Source organism: Rhinolophus sinicus, chromosome X (genome assembly GCF_036562045.2).
Source record: "Rhinolophus sinicus isolate RSC01 chromosome X, ASM3656204v1, whole genome shotgun sequence".
Classification (NCBI taxonomy): Eukaryota; Metazoa; Chordata; class Mammalia; order Chiroptera; family Rhinolophidae; genus Rhinolophus; species Rhinolophus sinicus.
The window spans coordinates 117,460,166-117,479,413 of record NC_133768.1 but is presented as its reverse complement, the minus strand read 5'-3'; the positions used below and the strand labels follow the sequence as shown (position 1 = coordinate 117,479,413).

The 19,248-nt window shown below is 41.0% G+C and overlaps 1 protein-coding gene across 4 annotated transcripts in view; it reads left to right on the top strand.

The window, feature by feature from the left end:
• The window catches only part of NEXMIF (neurite extension and migration factor), a 126,630-nt gene extending 116,058 nt beyond the window's left edge, over positions 1–10,572 (top strand). For all 4 annotated transcript variants that reach the window (XM_074323233.1, XM_074323232.1, XM_074323231.1 and 1 more), the window contains 2 exons: positions 462–4,839; positions 5,409–10,572. In XM_074323233.1, coding sequence (XP_074179334.1) covers positions 462–4,839; positions 5,409–5,466 — 4,436 coding nt within the window. In that variant the 3' untranslated portion in view covers positions 5,467–10,572. The remainder of the gene's footprint in view (positions 1–461; positions 4,840–5,408) is intronic.
• Positions 10,573–19,248: the final 8,676 nt, after the last annotated feature.

The window sequence follows — 19,248 nt, the reverse complement described above, 5'->3', positions numbered from 1 at the left end:
TTGGAAAAATATAGCAAGTTCCTCAGAATTCCTAGGGAATTAGAAATATGCTCTGATGTGAGGCTTGGGACATGCAGATTCAGTAGGAGCTTCCAGAACAGAGGCCTGAAGGATAGGACTGAGCCTCATAGCCCAGAACCATGAATGTACCATTAGAGCGTTTTCTTACCCTAAAAGCTTTGACTTTACAGTTGATCCAGCAGTCACTCCAATTCTTTCCTCATTTCTGAGGAAAGTCTGTATCTGAAGAAAAAGATATCATTTTTTTTACTAGCATGAGCATTCAGTGTGAAATTGGAGTTGCTCTTTAACTTTGTCATTTCCATTTCTCAACCTGGGGATGCTGACGCTTAGCATATATAGTAAGATGAAGGAGCAGAAACTGATCAAAGGAAACAGAGTTAATTAGTCTAGTCTAAGACCTTTCAATTTACTCCTGTCATTTTCCCCCTTTTCTCTAGACTCAGAGGACCAGGATATGGCAATGAAGTCATTTACAGCTCTAGAGGCTGCTGCACCAATCCAGCCTATACCAGTGGTTCAGAAAGACACTGTGATGTACCCCAGGGCTCTCGTGCCTCTGCCCTCTAAGAAGCCTTGTATGCAGGGCCCTCCATCTCCTTTGGGCCTGATTGAAGCACCTGAGCATGCTGCTAATAGCGCTTCTGTGAATGCCATCTCCCTCACATCTGGCGTTGCAAAAGGCCTGAACACGTGGTCACTGCCCAGTGAGTGTGAGAAAGCTCCGTTCGCCATAATGGAGCCTGCAGGCATGTCTGCTCTGAATGGGGACTGCCTCATGCAGCCAAGCCGGACTTGCTTGGGCTGCTTCATGGAATCCAAGGATGCAGTAGATCCTGAGCCAGGCATCAGTCTAAAAGTCGGTGATCTCAATAGGGATTATGAAACTTGTGCAGTCTCTGATATAGGGATTCAATGTATTAATGCTGGAGAAAACATGAAATATGGAGAGCAGCTGCTCTCAGACCAGCTCCTCGGCTTCCCCCTACACAAATCAAGGGCAGGAGATAGACGAGAAGCTGAGAAACCTGACATCGACTTGGAGGATCCAGCTCAGAAGAGTTATTATGAGGCATTACTCTTAGATAAGTGCAATACAGAAGAGGCTTTGCTGGCAAATTCCAATCAGGATTGGGGTTACTTTGAGACTTTCATTAGTGAGAGTAAGATTGAACTGCTTGACCTCTGTTCCAAGAATGAGTTGTCTGTCAACCTGTTCTCTGAAGAAGATGTGGATAACTACATGTTCGATGATGATGAGTCAACACTGGGCAGTGACGTCTGCTCCCTGAAAATTCGATATGAGTCCTTCCAGGACAATGTTCGAGACAAGACCACCCTCCTGATGCAGGAGGATGCCCAATTCAACTTTTTCCCCAGTGTCTTTACTACCTGCCCCAAGCGGGAGTCTAAGAATGGGGCCCTGAAACAGAGCAGTGATCTTTCCCAATTCAGGGTCCCTGATGTGAGCATCATCTGGGGTGAGGAAGATAAAAACATGGACAAGAAGAAAGACAAAGAAGAAGGACAGGAAGACAAAGGTGTAGACAAAAAAGATGGAAAGGAGACTGGAGAAAAATCTGCCTTAAATAAACCATGCACTGGGACTGAGGGAGGGCAATTTAAGAATCCAAAGCAGGGCCATCTTGCCAATTCCTTGGAGGCCTCAGGGAATTTCAGTGATGACAGTTCCTTCATTGAGGTCTCTTATGATGCCATGGGGGAGATCAAAGACTGTAGCCGCTACATGGCTCGGGACACTAATTCTGGCGGCTCCTCCTCCCAGCAGAACTATGGGCTACGAGCCAAGAGAAAAGTCAGGTACAGTGAAGATTATCTATATGATGTTGACTCACTAGAGGGTGAAAAAGTAAATGAGAGAAAGGAATGGCTGCCAGGTGGTTCCAAAGAGGAAGACGATGATGAATGGTGTCCCAAAAAAAGAAGAAAAGTAACCCGTAAAGAGCCCCCTGTAATTATCAAATATATTATCATCAATCGCTTTAAAGGTGAGAAGAACATGCTGGTAAAGTTGGGTAGGGTGGATGCCAGTGAAACAACAGTGAATTTGAGTGAGAATCAGCTAAACAAATATGCCAAGCTGGCCCCCTTGAAGGGCTTCTGGCAGAAGAAGAAAAAGAAGCAGGTAGACAGTAGCACAGACTCCAACAAGACACACTTATGCCCAAAGCAAAGCTTTGAAGCAGGTAGCTTTGAGGTGTCATTCCTGCCACCTGCTCGCAAACGAAAATCTAAACTTGGCAGCAGGCACAGAATTCAAAGAATCCCATCCGTGGAAACTTCAGCAAACGGTAAGCAGGTTTCATTCTGCAATGATCAGAGGCAAGCCAGTAATCGCAAAGAAGATGGAAGCCTGAAAGGTACGTTGAAATCAGCACCTATGGCTGCCCCCAGCTGTCCAAATGGATCACATTTAAATGACATCACAGGCCCTGACTCAGTGAAAGTCAAAGCCCAAGACACAGAATTTAAGGGGCCAGAGAGGAAAGTGCTCAACAAAATCAAATTTAAAAGTGAAGCCAGATTAAAATCTAAGAAAATCAAAGCTGGGCAAGAAAGCAAGCCAGTTGTTCAAATGAGCCCTGTTTCAGAAGACCAATCCTCCAAGGTTAATTTAAAGAATGAAGGTATTCCTGGGACCTCAAACACTTCCCATCTATCTGAATTTCATGAAACGAAGGTTGCTAAGAATTCTACTTTCCTACCAACAACCTGCTCTTCTGAAATGCCTCTATCATCTGCTAATGTTGGCACCAATATACCTGTTATCCCTGGAGGGTATCTGCAGACATTGTTAGATGCTTCTGACTTGTCAAATAATACTGGTATCTCATACTTCACTCACCATTCTCCAGAACAAAATGAAGGCAATGTCACTCAAACGGAAAAATCTTTTGTACCTCTCCAGCGTGCCCAGGACTGTGTGCTTTCCTCACCCTCCGAGTCTGAGCTGCAGCAATCATCTCAAAACTTCAAAATAGAATCAAGCAACTATGGAAGTGTGTGGCCCAACAAGCCTACTTCTGGTTCCCAGGAATTCATGGCTGAAGTCTCCAGAGAGACAGCTCCAACCCAATCCAGTGAATTTGGAGTCTCCCAAGTAGTGTCCATGGAAAATAACCTCACAGCTACCACATACAATCCAGTCAGCCTCAATAGTGGTGGCAGTAGTTGCAACAAGGTCCTATATACCTCTGTGCAAGACACTCAACTGTCAGCTGATGACTCTTATCAATTATGTCACTTTAATCATGGGGAGATCTGCTTTCCTTTCCAGCATGGCCCAGTCAATATGGATGATGGTCGACTCTTTAGCTTTGATTCTATGGCACCACTCTCTGTCAACTCAAGCAATTATTGCTCCTTAAGTTTGAAGTCCTGTGAAAAAGATGGTGATGATGACATCACTGATGACTTCCTGGCCCACTGCAGCCCCAAGCTTGTGATCCAGCAGAGCATTGATGAAATAGCACCGCTAAAGGAATCCACTGACCTCCTGGATATATCCAACTTCACTCCTGACAAATTCCGCCATTCTTCCCTCTCAGAGATGTCCCCACCTGACACCCCCAGTCTTTCCCCTCAAATTTCCAGATGTGAGAGTGTCAAGACACTAGGAACACTGAAGGGGTTCCAAGAGGGTGTCCCAGGACCACTGGGCAATATGGACAAGATCAAGTGGGACTGCAGTACTCTTTCACAGCAAGGCCAAGTGGAAGATGGATTTTCTTTAAATAACCATCAGTTTCAGTTCCATATGTTCAATGATGAAGATTCTGTCAGTCTACTCCAAAAAAACCCTTGCTTGTCAACGTTTAATGATCCATCTGGTCAAATGAATGCGAACAACAAAGTGCCAAAATCAAGAAAGAAAAGTTCACCCAGCAAGAGTGGGGCTATGAACCAAAGCTCGTCTCAGAAAAATACCAGGAAAAAATCCCCCAAAGCCACCAACAAAGGGACTGAAAAGCCATCTGGTAAAACTTCCCGCCAGGTCCCTAAGTCAACAAAGAAAGGGAAATACATGGCTGCAATCAATGGAGAGAAAATGCAAGTTGGCATTGGCCGTGGGGGAGGTCAAATCAACAGCATATCTTCCACAGGGAAGACATTGGCTGAGTGTATCCAACGTGATGGCCCTGGAGCCTCAATGAAGATGCCAAGTCAGAAGGGACTTTCTGGAGACTGGGCTTTGGGGAAGGAAAGCAGCCCAGGCTGGAGCGACATGAGCTTGGGCACCAACACCAACAGCCTCCTGGATGATGACCAGCGGGAATTTCAGGAGCCTTCCTATATCTTGTCCAACATTGCTTCGGGTATGGCGGATGTGCAGAGATTCATGATGGCCTCCATAGAGCCCTTTTGGGAACCCATGGAACACCATGGGGACCCTAACATAGTCTACTCCCCAGAATCCAATAGTCTAAAGTTAAAAACCCTCAAAATATTGGCTGGGACACCACACGAATCTAAGAAAAAGGTCAACAGCGGATTACCAGGAGCCACTAAGAATCACAGGTCCATCAAGGGTGTGAGTAAAAGCTTTGGGAAAGCAGCAGTAGGTGATTCTACTCATGCCAACCTGCCTGCTTATAATGAGGACTCTCGCTCTGCCTTCTTTGATAAAAAGTATAATAACCTGAGCACTTTAGGCAATAGCGGACCGACACACAAAAAGTTGTATCGTCACAAATCCAGCTCCAAGGCCCTGAGAGATGAGAAGTGTAAAGGAAAGCGCATGGAGCGGGAACAGGTCCACAAGGATGAGGCTGGGACAGCTTCTTTTGAAAAACTGAGGTAATACCACACCGAAATGGCTGAGATGATGCATCCTTAGCTAAGCCCACAGTCTGTCATTTTTTCCCTCTTGACAGCAAAAGTTTGCATGCAAGAAACTTTCCCATTCCCTTCTTTTTCAAATGAAAAAGAAAAGATAAAAGTGCATGAAAATCTCTATACCTTTAAGCCACCCAAAAGATTGGGCAATTTGGCTGTGGCTTGGCTAGGGATAAGCTCTTTAACAAGGCTACTTTTTCTGCTATTCAGCATTAAGTTTTTACTTATTGACAAAATAGAACTAAAATATGCTCTTGAATGATTTTGGGAAGGAAGGGCTTTACAGAAAGAAATTTCAACAGAATTCAAAAGTTACACAGACAAAAAGCCAAGATCATTTAAGCAAAAAGAGCATAATTTGGAAAGCAAAATCTCATTGTGCAGCAATTAGGAGTGCTTTCTAGTGCCCCTGCTGTCTGTATCTTTTTCTGCATCTAGAATGATGTAAACAAATTTCGATTGTATGACCCCTTTGTGGGACATACGCTAAAGCTAACTAAAATGGCGTAAATTGTTGGGTTTTTCTGCAGGGGTTCCGACTACAGTCTCCTAAAAGCAGAAACAGCATTTTGGGTTTTACCTGTTTGAAGAAGAGGCTCGCATTTTCCAGAAAGACATTTGATGTTTGTGTTTTATTTCTTTCAAAATATGCCTTGTGGTATGTATGTTGACATGTAAGTGCTTAAAGAAAAGAATTTTAAAGTGTGAGAATAAGTCTTTGGAAGCAAACTTTAATCTGATGTTCTATGTAAAAGACTTTAAAGTCACACACTTGCACACGTAGTTTATGCGCTATTTACCCAAGAAAAAAAGGAAAACATTGTGCCAAACTACAAACAAGTGACTCTGTTGTATATATTTTTCCTTCTATATCAACATTTGGTTGTGAGTATTTGGGGAGCCTGTCCCTGTTGATTTACTAGAAACATTCCAGTGATTCTCACTCTTAACCACCCCCACTTATGTGGATAGCACCTATAGATCACAGTGGGAAAATATGTTGTGCTACACAATTTACCAAAACTTAAAGGATATGGTTTGACATGTGCCAAATGTCCTTACTTCATCTCACAGATTCACCCCACTTTAAAGCTCATACATGAGTTTCTAAATATATATATATATATGTGTATACATACATTATTTAAAAAATTTTAACTCTACTGCCCTGTGTGGAAACATGAAGAATTAAACATGGCACAATACAGCTTTGTTTGTTCCATTGTCTAAGGGTTAAAATGTTGGAAAAGTCTGGAAGTCACAACAGCTAAGTCCATCAAGGACCCAAGTATATACATTTACAGAACCTTTTACAAGGAAACAAAACAGCTGCTTTAAAGTTTGTTTTCTAAAAGCAAAATCTGTAGCTGAAAATTTATTTAAAGTGCAAAGTTATATTGCTGATACTTTATATCTCAGTTTTATATATTTTATAATAGTCTGGGATAAATTATAAAAATAGCTATAAAATCAACACTAATGATAAATGAAGTACATAGATTGCTTTTATTTAAGTAGTTTCCTAAATGTTCTATTCCAGTTTTGTCAAAAGTGCATTCATATCATGGCTTTAGTGTTCTTTAAGTGTTTAATCTTGCAATGCCAATGTCATTTAAAGAAAATGTTAAGGCATCTCAGATAACCTGAACAACTCGTGGTAACAACCAACTCGGGCCATACCTACTTAGTCTGAGGATGACTAGTATTTGATGCCACACACTAAACTTAAATTTCCATTTTTTATACAAATTTCTGCAATCACATTTTTATTCAGTCCTACCCATCCCCCTTTTTTTAAAATTTCGCAGCTCCAACATCCCTCACTACTAGCTTTTTCTTCGCCTTTACTTACCACTTGACTTCTAACATTTGATCTATTTTCCTTGCACAGTTGAAGGCCTGTGTGTCTGATGACTGATGCATTATGGCACAGATAAGATAATGGATGTGGAAGCGCTTTGTAGATCATAAAGTGCTATACAGATATAGGGGATTGATATTATTAATGTTGTTGGTTGTTGTTGTTGTTAATCTTACTATCTTACTAATATTGTTGCTAACCTATTAACTTGTGAATATATAGGCTGTGGGTGGGAGGGTGGAGAATAAGTGGGTGGGGGAAAAGGGGATTTTTTAAAAAGGGAAGATGTTTCAAAAGGAATAATTTAAGCAAAATATGAACCTACCTAGTTATTGCCAACTGAATACACTCACAAACATTTGAAAGTAGTCAGAAAGAAATGGAAGGAAGCCTGTCCCATGTATTCGTTTACACACTTCCCAGCCCATGATTCCTTTCACCAGCCTGCTCTGCTACTTACAGCTAGGTAGTCAAATGAACAAGCCTGTGTTCTTGATGGTGTGAATGTGTGTGTGTAGGATGAGTGGGTGAGGCGCATTTTGTAAAGCTGCTTCAGACCTGTTCCTGGGCTTTGATGCTCTATGTGTGGTGAGTCCTGGAAAATTTCTTAGTGGAAAGGCACCAGATAATACATGTCTCCAGCTCTACAGCTGCCATCCAAAAGGGAAAATCATCAGACTGGAACACTTTCTTCTATTTCTCCACGCTGATAGCTGTTGGTAGTAAATTGTATGGCTGGCTCCTAGGAACTGGTCTTTGCTTTGTTTTTGTTATGTTTTGCAGCTGAATTTTGGTTTGGAATCACCAACTCTACCAGAGTTCAAAGTCACCTGCTGGCAATCAAAGAAGAACTAAAGAAAATGTTCCATGATAAAAAGTGTCTTATAAAAAGTAAATATGGGAGCAGTTGTCCCAGTTTTTCTCAGTATCAGTTCAGCTTTGGAGAAGGGGTGGGGGTGGAATACAGGACAGCCTGAAACTTGGAAACAAACAATTTCCTTGTCAGATTTGCTATCATTAGTCCTTTGGAATGGATACTCTTTCAGTTTCTCCTGTGGAGCTCATTCGGGGCCAAGTCTAGGACATGGTTCATCACTTTCTCCAGTACATGATATTCTGACTTCTCCAGTTTTGAGGGCTTTGTTGGTCCTGTCTCTGCTCTCACAATTCTTCTTCTTTCTGTCACAACATAGTAGGCCTGACTTTTTGAAGATCCCTTATTCAACCAGCTGCCTTTGTGGAGTAAGGACCAATGATATAAATAGAGTGTTTTGCCCTAACAGTGGTATCTCAAGTCAGATATAGGAAGTTTTCCCTGGTCTGAAATTACTAATTGCCACTACCTACTTAATCTTTCCTGCAAATAGTATTCTCCCTTATTTTCCTTACTTAATCTCACTCCTTGGTCTGAGAATTTTTCTTCTTTTATAATCTTATATTCCACCTCCCCAAAATGTCAGAATAGAAGACCCTTAGGCAGGCTGCTTTCTTGCAGAAGTTCTTCCTTACCTTTAATTGCCTTGGCCACTTTCAAATCCAAATTGAAACATGCTCACCCACACACACAGAATTATATCACACAACTGAGGAAAGTTTTCCTTTTCCTCAAAAACCTGTAAGAATAGACCTTATCCCCTTTCTGCCCTGTTAGGTGCTGGACAATGTGGAAAGAGTGGCCTTGACCAAGGTTCTTTGAGACTTTGGGATTATGTTTGGGCTGTGCAAACTGGCTTGAATCAGGAGCCTCTCAAGTGTCTCATATGCCAGCTTCCTACCAGCTTTCTCTTCTGACTTCTTGGTACTCTGTGCAATTATGTGTTAAGGCCTTACCTTCTCCAAAATGTTTTCAAACCTCCTGCACTCCCTTCACCATCACTTCTTTAGCTATCTCCCTGAAGTCCTTGGTGCTAGGTGGGCTTTTGTGACAACTTACATCTTCTCGGAACTCTTCCTTGCTGGGATGCATCTGTATGTGTGCTAGGGGGCGGGAGATAAGTGTGTGCGAACAGAGAGGCATAAAGGATGTTTTCCAAGCTGAAAACAACTGGCTGGCCTCCTGTGTTCTGTTATGTGAGGGTCCGTAGTATGAGTGAATTTCCATTTTAGTGGATAGCTCTTGCCAAGCTGAACCAGTCTGATGCACGGCATCCAAGAATTGAAGAGAGCTAAGTTTCTGTACTGAAGAGGAGAATGGAGCACGCACTTGTTCCAACTAGTGCTAGAACTAGAAAGATTTGTTTCCCCCTGTATTTTTGAGAAGTTTAGTTTAAAGAATTTTTGTTTTCATTTAGGGTTTTGTTTTTTAATGACTGCCCACAACTATGGGAATATGTCCTTCTTATGAAATAAAACTAATATGAGGTTTGTATTCTAATCATAAAATTCACTAAGCAAATCATTACGTTTAAAAGGTTTAGTACCAAAATCAAACATTTTAGTAACAAGTAGGGATCTTGTCAACACAATGTGAGCCAGGGATTTTGTAAAGGTTTCTCAAGTACCTGAATAAAAGAGGGGAAAAAATTCAGCTTTGCTGTTTAAACTTGGGAAACACTGTCATCTGCTTGAAGGTCCTCAGCCAGCATAGCATGACTTTGATGGCAGTACTCAGGCTATCCTTTAAGGCACGTTTTTTACTCAGAGCTCCCATTACAGCTACATGATACTTGAGATGTACTTTTTGTTTCAGAATCATAACTAAGAGGTAAAACATTAGAGAAGGACAATGTAAAAGAGAGATGCTTAGTACAAAGTTGAAGGTATGAATGAGGCTTTTAAAAATCAGTGTCTTGGGTAAATAGATACGAAAGAAACACTCATCAACATGACATAGAAAGGATGTATGTCCATCTAACAGGCTCATTGGTTTCTGAGTCTTAGAAAGACATCCCCTTCAAAAAGAAGAAAGGAGATACTGAAATCGTTTTGCCTCTTTGAGAGATGCCTAGTTTTACAGCACAAAAGAAAAGGCTTAGAATGAAAACCAGAAGAGGCCTTTTGTTTTGGACTCCCAGTGAGGAGGGTAGAAAGCTGTAGCACTCACTAGAGTTTGCTGCCTACAGAGTTTTGAATGTACTAGTCCTTAATTTAATTTCCATAAAACTGAATGCACCTCTTTAGTAAATTATTGATTTATGGTGCTAAAGAAAATGATTATCCCCATTTTTCTCCTCTCCCAAGCCCCTTACATATTTAAGAAAATTTAAAATAACAGCATTAGAGGCCCTTTTTATGAATGTAACCTAAGTTTTTGTTCGATATATTACACTCCAACTTTAAAATGTTAAGATATTATTTGCCTTTTTTCTTTTAGAGTTAAGTTTTATAAATAATCTGTAGAGTCAATTGAAGTATAAAACTTAAGGATCACTCTTAAGACGCCTACAAAATCTTGTATATTTTTAAGTGTGCCAATTTGTAACATATTTTGTAAGTGTATATTTTTCTTAGAAAAGTGCTGTGAAGTGTCTGTATGTGAGAGTTTTCCTTTTCCGCACCACTAGGTGCTCATAAAAGGATATTTACTTCAAAGTTTCTGGTTTTAGAAACCACAATACAAAGAAAAAAAATACATTTTTGTTGGGAATTTTGTAACACAAAACATGTTGTGAAAGAGTGTAGTGATCTTGTGCAAAAGAAAATGAACATTTGTGAGCTTCTTGCTGTTTTATAGATTTTCTTGTAAATTATTCTTGTAACTCCTCTGGTTTTGTTGTTCTTGTTGCAAAGGGTTTAAATATTTGTGACTGAGTGTATGGTGAAACTGTCATAATGTTACCTAGCTGAGTTTTGTTATTGTTTATGGAATAAATAAAAAGAAAAGTTTAAAAGACTGCTTTAGAATCTTATGTAACAGAAATCAAACCATTTCTAATTAAATTCTGCATCCCAAATAAAAAATTATTCATTGTCTAGAGCAGTGTTTCTCAAACTAGCTGTGCTGAGGGACCAATTTATTTCTCAAATCCATTGCAGACTGATACTATCATGAAACACAATAAAAAGGAATTTAAGTGAAAATGGAAAAAGACATACAAAGTAAAAGGCCGAATGTATTCAATTCAACGTGTAAAATTAAATTTTTAAATAAACATAATATACAGAAAAAGAAAATAATCGCAAAAATTTGGTCCCTGTTTGAAACAAGTCCACTGATCGATGTCAAATTGCCATTGAAAGTTCTAACTACACTTTCAGTAACACATTGAGTAGGACTAGCAGCATTACCATCATCTGGGAACTCCAGGCCTTACACCAATTCTACTAAACCCAAATGTGGATTTGAACAAGATTCCTAGTTGATTGATGTGTATGTTCAAGTTTGAGAAGCACTGGGCTAGAGTTTTGTGCAGGTGGTTTTTCTGCCCCTCAAATTGGGGGATCATTTTCTAGTGCGTTAAGTCTTCAAAGACCTTAGAACAAAAGGTTCCCTTGTTTTGTGGTCTAGATGGATTCTACAGAGATGCAGTCCTCTCAAAGTATCAAAGCTATTTATTGAAAATAATAAATGCTAATTTGCCTGGTACCCAAAAGACGTCAGATTTCCCATAATTCTATATTTCCTATATATTTTTTACTTACCACTCACCTCTGGATGCTGTTTCATTTTATCAGAATGTTTCCAAACTCTGTTCTCACTGTGCTCAGTATTTTCATCTTGGCTATGTCTAGATAAATTGAACTTTGCTCCCAAGTATCCAGACCATGTGAGCAACCCATCAGAGCCCACAACCACTACCTTACTTTTAAACATCAGTACTGAAAGAAATGGAAAAGTGTGCATGAGTGGCCGTCTATTCTCAGTTGATGATCTCATTTACTTTCACCACTTCAACTACCACCTAGATTCCTGCAAATCTCTCCAGAGTACCTAGCCTACATTTTCAATTATAAGCTGCCTATTTCCGCTTGCACATTCTGCAAGTTCCTCAGATTTATTTATTCACTATCATTTCACAATCCCTTTTCCCTCTGAGTGTGCTCTAGCTCAGTGAATGGTGCTGCCATTCATCCATTTAGTGGCCCAAGCCAGAGAGCAAGGTTTTCCAGTGACTCTTCTCTTCCGTCCTCACATCCAATTAGCCACTCTCAATTCTCCTGTCCATCTACCTCCATTGGCACTGCCTTAATTCAAGCTTTCATAGTACTTCACCTGGACTCTTGCAACACTGATTTCCAGACTTGAATCTCACACCTGGAAATTTTTAAGTAAGGAAAAAGAAATGGAGAGGGGTTCTCTGAAGAGTCACCAACTTTTTATTTTGCTAAGTAAAGACATTTTAAAACAAAACTATTATCAATTCACAGAAGATTATTTTAACACCAAAAGACAATCAGACACTCTTTCATTAAAAATGCATAACATTGTCTTTTCACCATGGACCATGAGAGACTGAAATTAAGCTCCCAACCCATTAAAGAGTTTTAAAAGGTTTTGAGTTTTAGGGGTAAAGATGATGAGGGGCAGAGCAGTTGAAGCCTCCAGAACTGGACCACTCTGATGTTCTGAAGCTTTATCTCTCTCAATTTCTATGAGTTTCCTGTGTGATAGAGATTACAAATGTATATTCATCACTCTGTGTAGGATTCCAAGGTGTACTCTGGTGAACATGGCCTTAAAGAAAGACTTCTTGGGCCGGCCTGGTGGCTCAGGTGGTTGGAGCACCATGCTCCTAACACCGAGGTCGCCATTTCGATTCCCATGGGGGCCAGTGAGCTGCGCCCTCTACAGCTAAGATTGTGAACAACGGCTCTTCCTGGAGTTGGGCTGCTGTGAGCAGCCTGAGGTCAACGTGAGCTGTGGCGGGCTGCTGTGTGCTGCTGTGGGCTACCGTGTGCTGCCAGGAGCGGCTGGTGGCCAGCGTGAGTGGCCAGCAGCTGGCGAGAGCTGCCGTGAGCAGCCGACCGACAACAAACTACCTCAGCTGAGGGAGCGCAAGGCTCCTAATACCAGCCTGGGCCAGGGAGCTGTGTCCTACACAACTAGACTGAGAAACAATGGCTTGAACCAGAGGGGGAGAGGCTCAAAAAGGGGTGGGGGGAAGAGAAGGACTTCTTAAACTAAACCTATGGCAGGGTTGGATAAGTGGTTACTTTTTTTCCGAGTGGTTTTACATCCCTTTTTTTCCTCCCTTGGCCAAAGTTGAGATAGCACCAGAGCTTGGGGGAAGATGGGCCTTCCCCCCAGAAAAATGAGCATACTCAAAATTTTTTATAGAATTTCACAGGATTCACAGATGAGGAACTTCTGTATTAGGGGCACAGATTCCCCAAAACATCTTTCCCAAGTCATAATGGAGTTTCTTAATCTATCTCCTCCTTTCTACTGACCCAAGATAATAACTATAACTTATTTATTGTGTACTATGTGCTAGGACATTACATGAATTATTTCTCAAAACAACCCTGCAAGGGAGGCGTCTTCCCTATTTTACATTTAAGAAAATTGGGACACACTGAAGTGAACTTCCTCAGGTTCACACACCTGATCGTCTTAAAATAGCTGCTAAAGCCCTCTGTCCTTGTCCCCATCACAAGCCCATGTCCCTAACCCAAAACACTTATTTTCAGCATAAGCCATGTTGCCTATAACAGTTCTAAAATTTGATGATAAATGTCAATACTGACATTAGCTATTATTCAATAAATATTTCATTCTGTGCCAGGTATTGTACTAGATGCTAGGAGCCCATGGATGAAACAGAGAGCTACAATTGAATAATTTAAATAGAAAAACTCCCACTGATTGGTTTAAGTTGAATAATCACATGTAAAGTAACTAATGATTAGCTGTCCTTAAGCACCTAAGAAGAAAAAATGGGTAGAGCTATCCATTGTTATGGAAGAACTAATGTCACAAAATGCCACTCCCAGTAACCAATACCTCACCTTCCACCCTCTTTCCTATTTTGGAATCAGAGTTGATAGTGAGCCTAGATCCCCCACCATGATTTGGGACTCTGTATCCCAGAGTCTCTGCCCCCCCCCCAAAAAAAAACCACACAGAATAACAAGACTATCACTGACACTGACTTATGGATTTAAAACTACACTTATAAAGTCTTGGCACCAGTGGGCAGTCAGGTAATACTAAACCCTTGCGAATGTTTTCCTGGTAGTTCTTATTTTGATTCCTTACAAATCACACCAGCTCCCTAGCCCCAAGTATTTGTCTTTTTATGAGGCTTCAAACTAAGAAAATTAGTAAACTCCTGGATCAGAGCCTTTGATATTTTTTAGAGAAAGGTGTCATTTTTAAAGATAAAATTTAGTGTCAATTGCATATAATAATTCCATTATTACAATTAATGTACTATCAGTGGCAGACTGAGATAGTGAAAAGTTATGTAAAAAAATTAATTTTTCAGTTACAGTACATGTTCAATATTATTATATATTAATTTCAGGTGTCTAGCATATGGTTAGACATTTTGTATAGTTTATGAAGTGATCCCCCCAATTAGTCTAGTACCCACCTTGCACTATACATAGTTATTACCATATTACTGACTATATTCCCTGTGCTGTACTTTACATCCCCATGACTTTTGTAACTACCAATTTGTACTTCTTAATCCCTTCCCCTTTTTCACCCAGCCCCCCAACCCTCTCCCATCTATCACCCCATCTGACACTATACATAGTTATTACAATATTATCAACTACATGTTTCTTTGTCTCCCCATTTTGACTGCCTCCCTGTGTTTGTTTCTATGTGTTAGGTAGATCTGCCATGTCTCCCAGTCTTGGCCGGTGGCCTTATGTAGTAGGTGTCCTGTGGGTCCCAGTGGCACAGCCTCCCTGGTCCCTGGCACCAGGTACTCCAAGAATGTCCCTTGTCTGGGTTATGTGTGCCCTCCTGTTATAGTTGAGCCTTGATTGCTGTTGGCACGTCAGTGGGTGGGATTGATCCTCAGGCTGACTGGCTGTGGGGTTTGGCCATGTCCACAGCTTACAGGCTGCTGTGCGGGGGCTTACCCCATGGAGTAGGATTCACCCCAGCAGGCTCTGGTGCCTGTTGAGACCACCCTTTGTGTGCTGTTTGTGGGGCTAATTGGGTGGTGCTCTGCTGTGGTCTGAAGCTGGCCATCAGGTTATTGATTCTGGGGTCTCGGGAGGGGCTCTGGTGCAGGCCCAGGTCACCCACTGCCTGTGACTGGCTGGGGACTACCAGGTAGGAGCTACAAAGTGACCTGCAGGTGGTTGCTGCCTGTGCAGGACCTTAATGCATGTAGGAGAGGCCATGCTGTGAACCAAGGACGGTTGCCACAGTACTGGTCCTGGGGCCACTTAGCCAAATGCACAGGGGACCTGTATGCCTGCTACCACCTGGCAGCTCCCCTGAGCCTCTGAAAGAGCCTCAGGCAGTATGGCAGTTTGGTGAGGTGGGGTCTCAGAGAGTCAGGAGGGTGTTGTGAGTGGTGTTCACCAGGTTAATGCAGATTCAGATTTGGTGCCAGTGTTGAGCCTGGGGCCACTCAGCAAAAGGCTCAGGGCATGCCAAGGCCAGCTGCCACCCACCCGGGATCCGCAGACCCTTGAGAGTTATCCAAGGAAGATTGCAGCACGGGCTGGGGTGGCTGCTCGACACCGAAAGAGCCTGTGGTGATGCCTGAGTTGGGTGGGGCGGGGTCCCAGGGATTCATCAGGGCGAAGTGAGCGGAGCTGACCAGGCCAATCGGATTCAGATTTGACTGCGTGGGGGAGGGCTCAACACAGGAAAGATGGTGCCCGCCTGCTGGCCGCATAGGAGGAGAGCTCGACACAGGGATAGTGGATTCTGTCCCTCCAGACCTTTCTCTGAGACCACACAACTCTGTCTCTCTGTTTGGCACCTTCCGAGCTGCTGTCTCTCCACCGAAACCCAGGGTGAGTTCCTGTGAACGAGCGAGTCTGTGTGTGGGCCCTTTAAGGGGATGTCTGGGTTTCCTGCAGTTATCCGTATCACGGGGATGGATGGAATCCCAGTTGGTTTTCACAGCCAGCTGTTGTGGGGCTCCTCTTCGCAGCACTGGAACCTTGGGCTGGGGAGCCCAGTGAGGGGCTGGGACCTCTCACTCCTCAGGGGAGTCCTCCGTAGCCGAGATATCCCTCCTAATTTTTAAAGGTCAAACGCAGGTGTTTGACCAGCCCCATCCGCGTCTCTGCCCCTCCTACCAGTCTTGCCGTGGCTTCTTCTGTATGTTGTTAAAAGTAAAACTTCTGTTCAGATTTCAGGTGGTTCTCGATGATGGTTGTTCTGTGGTTTGGTTGTAATTTTGATGTGGTTGTGGAAGGAGGTGAGCACAGTGTTTACCTGCTCCACCGTCTTGACTAGAAGTCCTCCACTGAACCACACTTATGACATATGTGATAATGTGTACTTTTTTGTACATTATATTTCAATAAAAACTTTAAAAAATAAGCAAAATAATGAAGCTACTAAAGAAAAGAGATAATGTTGATGAATTTGACTATATAAAAACCATGTTTACTCTGCATGGGAAAAATACCTTAAATAAAATCAAAAGGCAAATGAGAAACTGGGGAAAAGTTTGTAACACATACAACAAATGACTAATTTCCTTACTATGTATTTAGTAAGGGAAATGACCAAAGAAACTTAATAGACAAGTGGGGAAAACATGTGAGTTAACACTCAGAGTAAACTATATACAAATGGTTTCATACAGATGAAAAGTTACACAATCTCATAATAAAATAAGTGCAATTAAAAACTACCAGAAGGTATAGTTTTTTTGCCTTTCAGATTTGCAGAGGTTTTTAAAAAATAACAACACACTGCATTGTAAGAGTATAGAGAAATTGGCACTCTTGTGCAACACTGTCAAGACATAATCTTTATGGTGTTCAGTTTGGTAATATCTAACAACATTTTAAATGAAATATCCTGGTACCTACCAATAACTAAAGATCAATTCCAATGTGTTCACAAAAGATATGTATAAGGATATTTATGGCATCACTGTTAGAAATGGCAAAAAATTGGAAACAAGATGTCCATTCATTAAGAATCTAGTTGGGGGTGGCCGGTTAGTTCAGTTGGTTAGAGCGCAGAGCTCATAACACCAAGGTTGCCGGTTCAATCCCCACATGGTCCACTGTGAGCTGCGCCCTCCACAACTAGAGTGAAAACAACTTGACTTGGAGCTGATGGATCCTGGAAAAACACGCTTAAAAAAAAGAATCTTGTTAAATAAAATTTTGTATGCTTATACTATAGAGTCCTCCACAGTCATTAAAAATAATCAGATAGTACTTATACAGAAAGATCTCCATAAAAACAAGGTTTATTTTTAAATCGTTTAAAACAGTGTGAATAGTATGGTATTGCCATTATACATTCCTAAGTCCCTAAGAGTAATACCTTTAAGATATTCCATCCAAAAAAAAAAGAATTTTTTTAAGGAGAAGTTTTTCATCTATAGATGAATGGCAGCTGATAAATGTAAAAGGATGATAAAATCAGAAAATTTTTATGTTGGAACCCCAATGTAATAATTGATTTAGGTAAGGATCATCAATGGATGCTAAAATCATTGGATTAAATGTTGTTAGAGAAATGGATATACATGTAATTTAAAAGTATCATCCTGCTGATAACTTATTGGTTACAAAGGGAAAATTTTTTTAATCAATGGAGACATCTTAACTTAGTGTTCAAACTTCTTACTAGTATTATTAGGACAAGTTGACATTATAATGTGACTCCTGATGTGAAGCAATATAAAGTATACAACAGCACCTTTGAAACATTCTTGCCGAAAAAGTTTAAGCTTTTTTTTTTTTTTTTTTTTTTGCTGAGTAGTATTATATGTAATAAAATACCACAATGTGTTTATCCATTCCTCTGTTAATGGACATTTGGATTGTTTCTAGTGTTTGACTATTATGAACAAAGCTTCTATGTCTTTTTGTGGACACGTCTTTTCTCTTTAAAACAGTGGCATGATTTTAGATACCATCATTTGTTTCCCCCCTTTTCCATTCTGTTCCTCTGTTATGGCTGCAGACTGAGCTTTGGTGGGTGAGGATTAGGGCTTCAAATGTTAGTAAGTGATATCAACTACCCATATTATGTTGCTTTTTACATTATTCTGAATTACACTCATTATAAGAGAGTAATGTAGTGTGACTCACCTAGAGATGTGTGTGACTTGTGTGCCATGTTTCTAAGGCCCCCTTTACCCTATCACAAGTTCTTGAATTGGTTGTGATTATCCCTTAGGTAGACCCTGATCCTGATTGTGGATTTCAAAGACCCAAGGGTGATAGGCGTTATTGGAAACCAGATCAAGAAGTGTGAGAGCCCTGAATACATAAATAATATGGCTGCTTCTAGGATTGAGTTTGCAGGGGGAGAAAAAACCCAATGAAATAAATTACCATAAATCCAAAGTGAAAAATCAGAACAAAAAAACAACACACTAAAAAAAGACTGGCATTAATGCCTTGGCCTTGAGAATCTGGTTGGCACAGCAACAGCTTAAGGACCTTGGCAGCAAGCAGAGCAACTACAGCATGTTTTAAATGAACAGAGAACCACAGCCCAGGAGACCGGTTTAGCTTTAGAAATGTCAGAAGGCAAACCAGGGGATTATCAGGAAACGAAGGTAGAGAAGGCTTAAGATCTTAGAGGTCAAATTTGGCCGGCATGAAAAAGAAAAGAATGATGTACCTCCAAAGATGTTCCCAGGCCTAAAATCTTTTTGATATGAGTCTAGGAAAGAGGAGGGTATATTTTCTCTTAGTAGATCAAGGAAGATAACTCAGATCATAGAGATTTAACAGAAAAGGAAAAATATGACAGTAAACTAAAATAACCTCCCATTACCCAATCCCATCCCACAAGGGAACTCAGATTCAGAATACTATTGAGGTGCCCTCTGAAAACTACAAACAGTGCCATTAATAAGAGCAGATTACAGTCCTCTTGATGACTGATTACAAAATATTCAGAAAAAATCAAAAGAGAGAAAGAACACAATGAGCAATATTTAGTGAGTTTCAGTTGACACAGTGCTTGTCATTGGGGAAGTAGTTATGGCCTGGGCCAAAAGGGAAGATACCCATGGCACTTAGGGAGTTAGGAGGCTAATGGGAGGGGAGAAAAGATAAAATCACTAAAGTAGGATTTCAATATATATAGGTCTGGTGTGGGTTAGCTAATGATGCAGAGATAATTCCTGGGAAAAATTACTCTTTTTAAGGATGTAAAGAGGGTTAAGGAGTTTTTATTTTAACAGTGGATGCTTTCTGTAGACCTGGAACTTCTTTTCTTCATAGCTGTCACTGTGGGAGGGATCCCATAACACAGAACCTGAACAAGTATGTTAGGAAAATAAATGTCAAGACCACAAAACAAAGACAGAGGAAAAGGAAGAAAAAGGCACTATTATCCAGCAAATAGTGTTAACCTTACACATGGTAGAGAAGACAAAGGACTGTACGAAATAAAGAGGAGAAAAATAGAAGGAAATGGAACAACTAGCAGCATATGCCACTGTTGC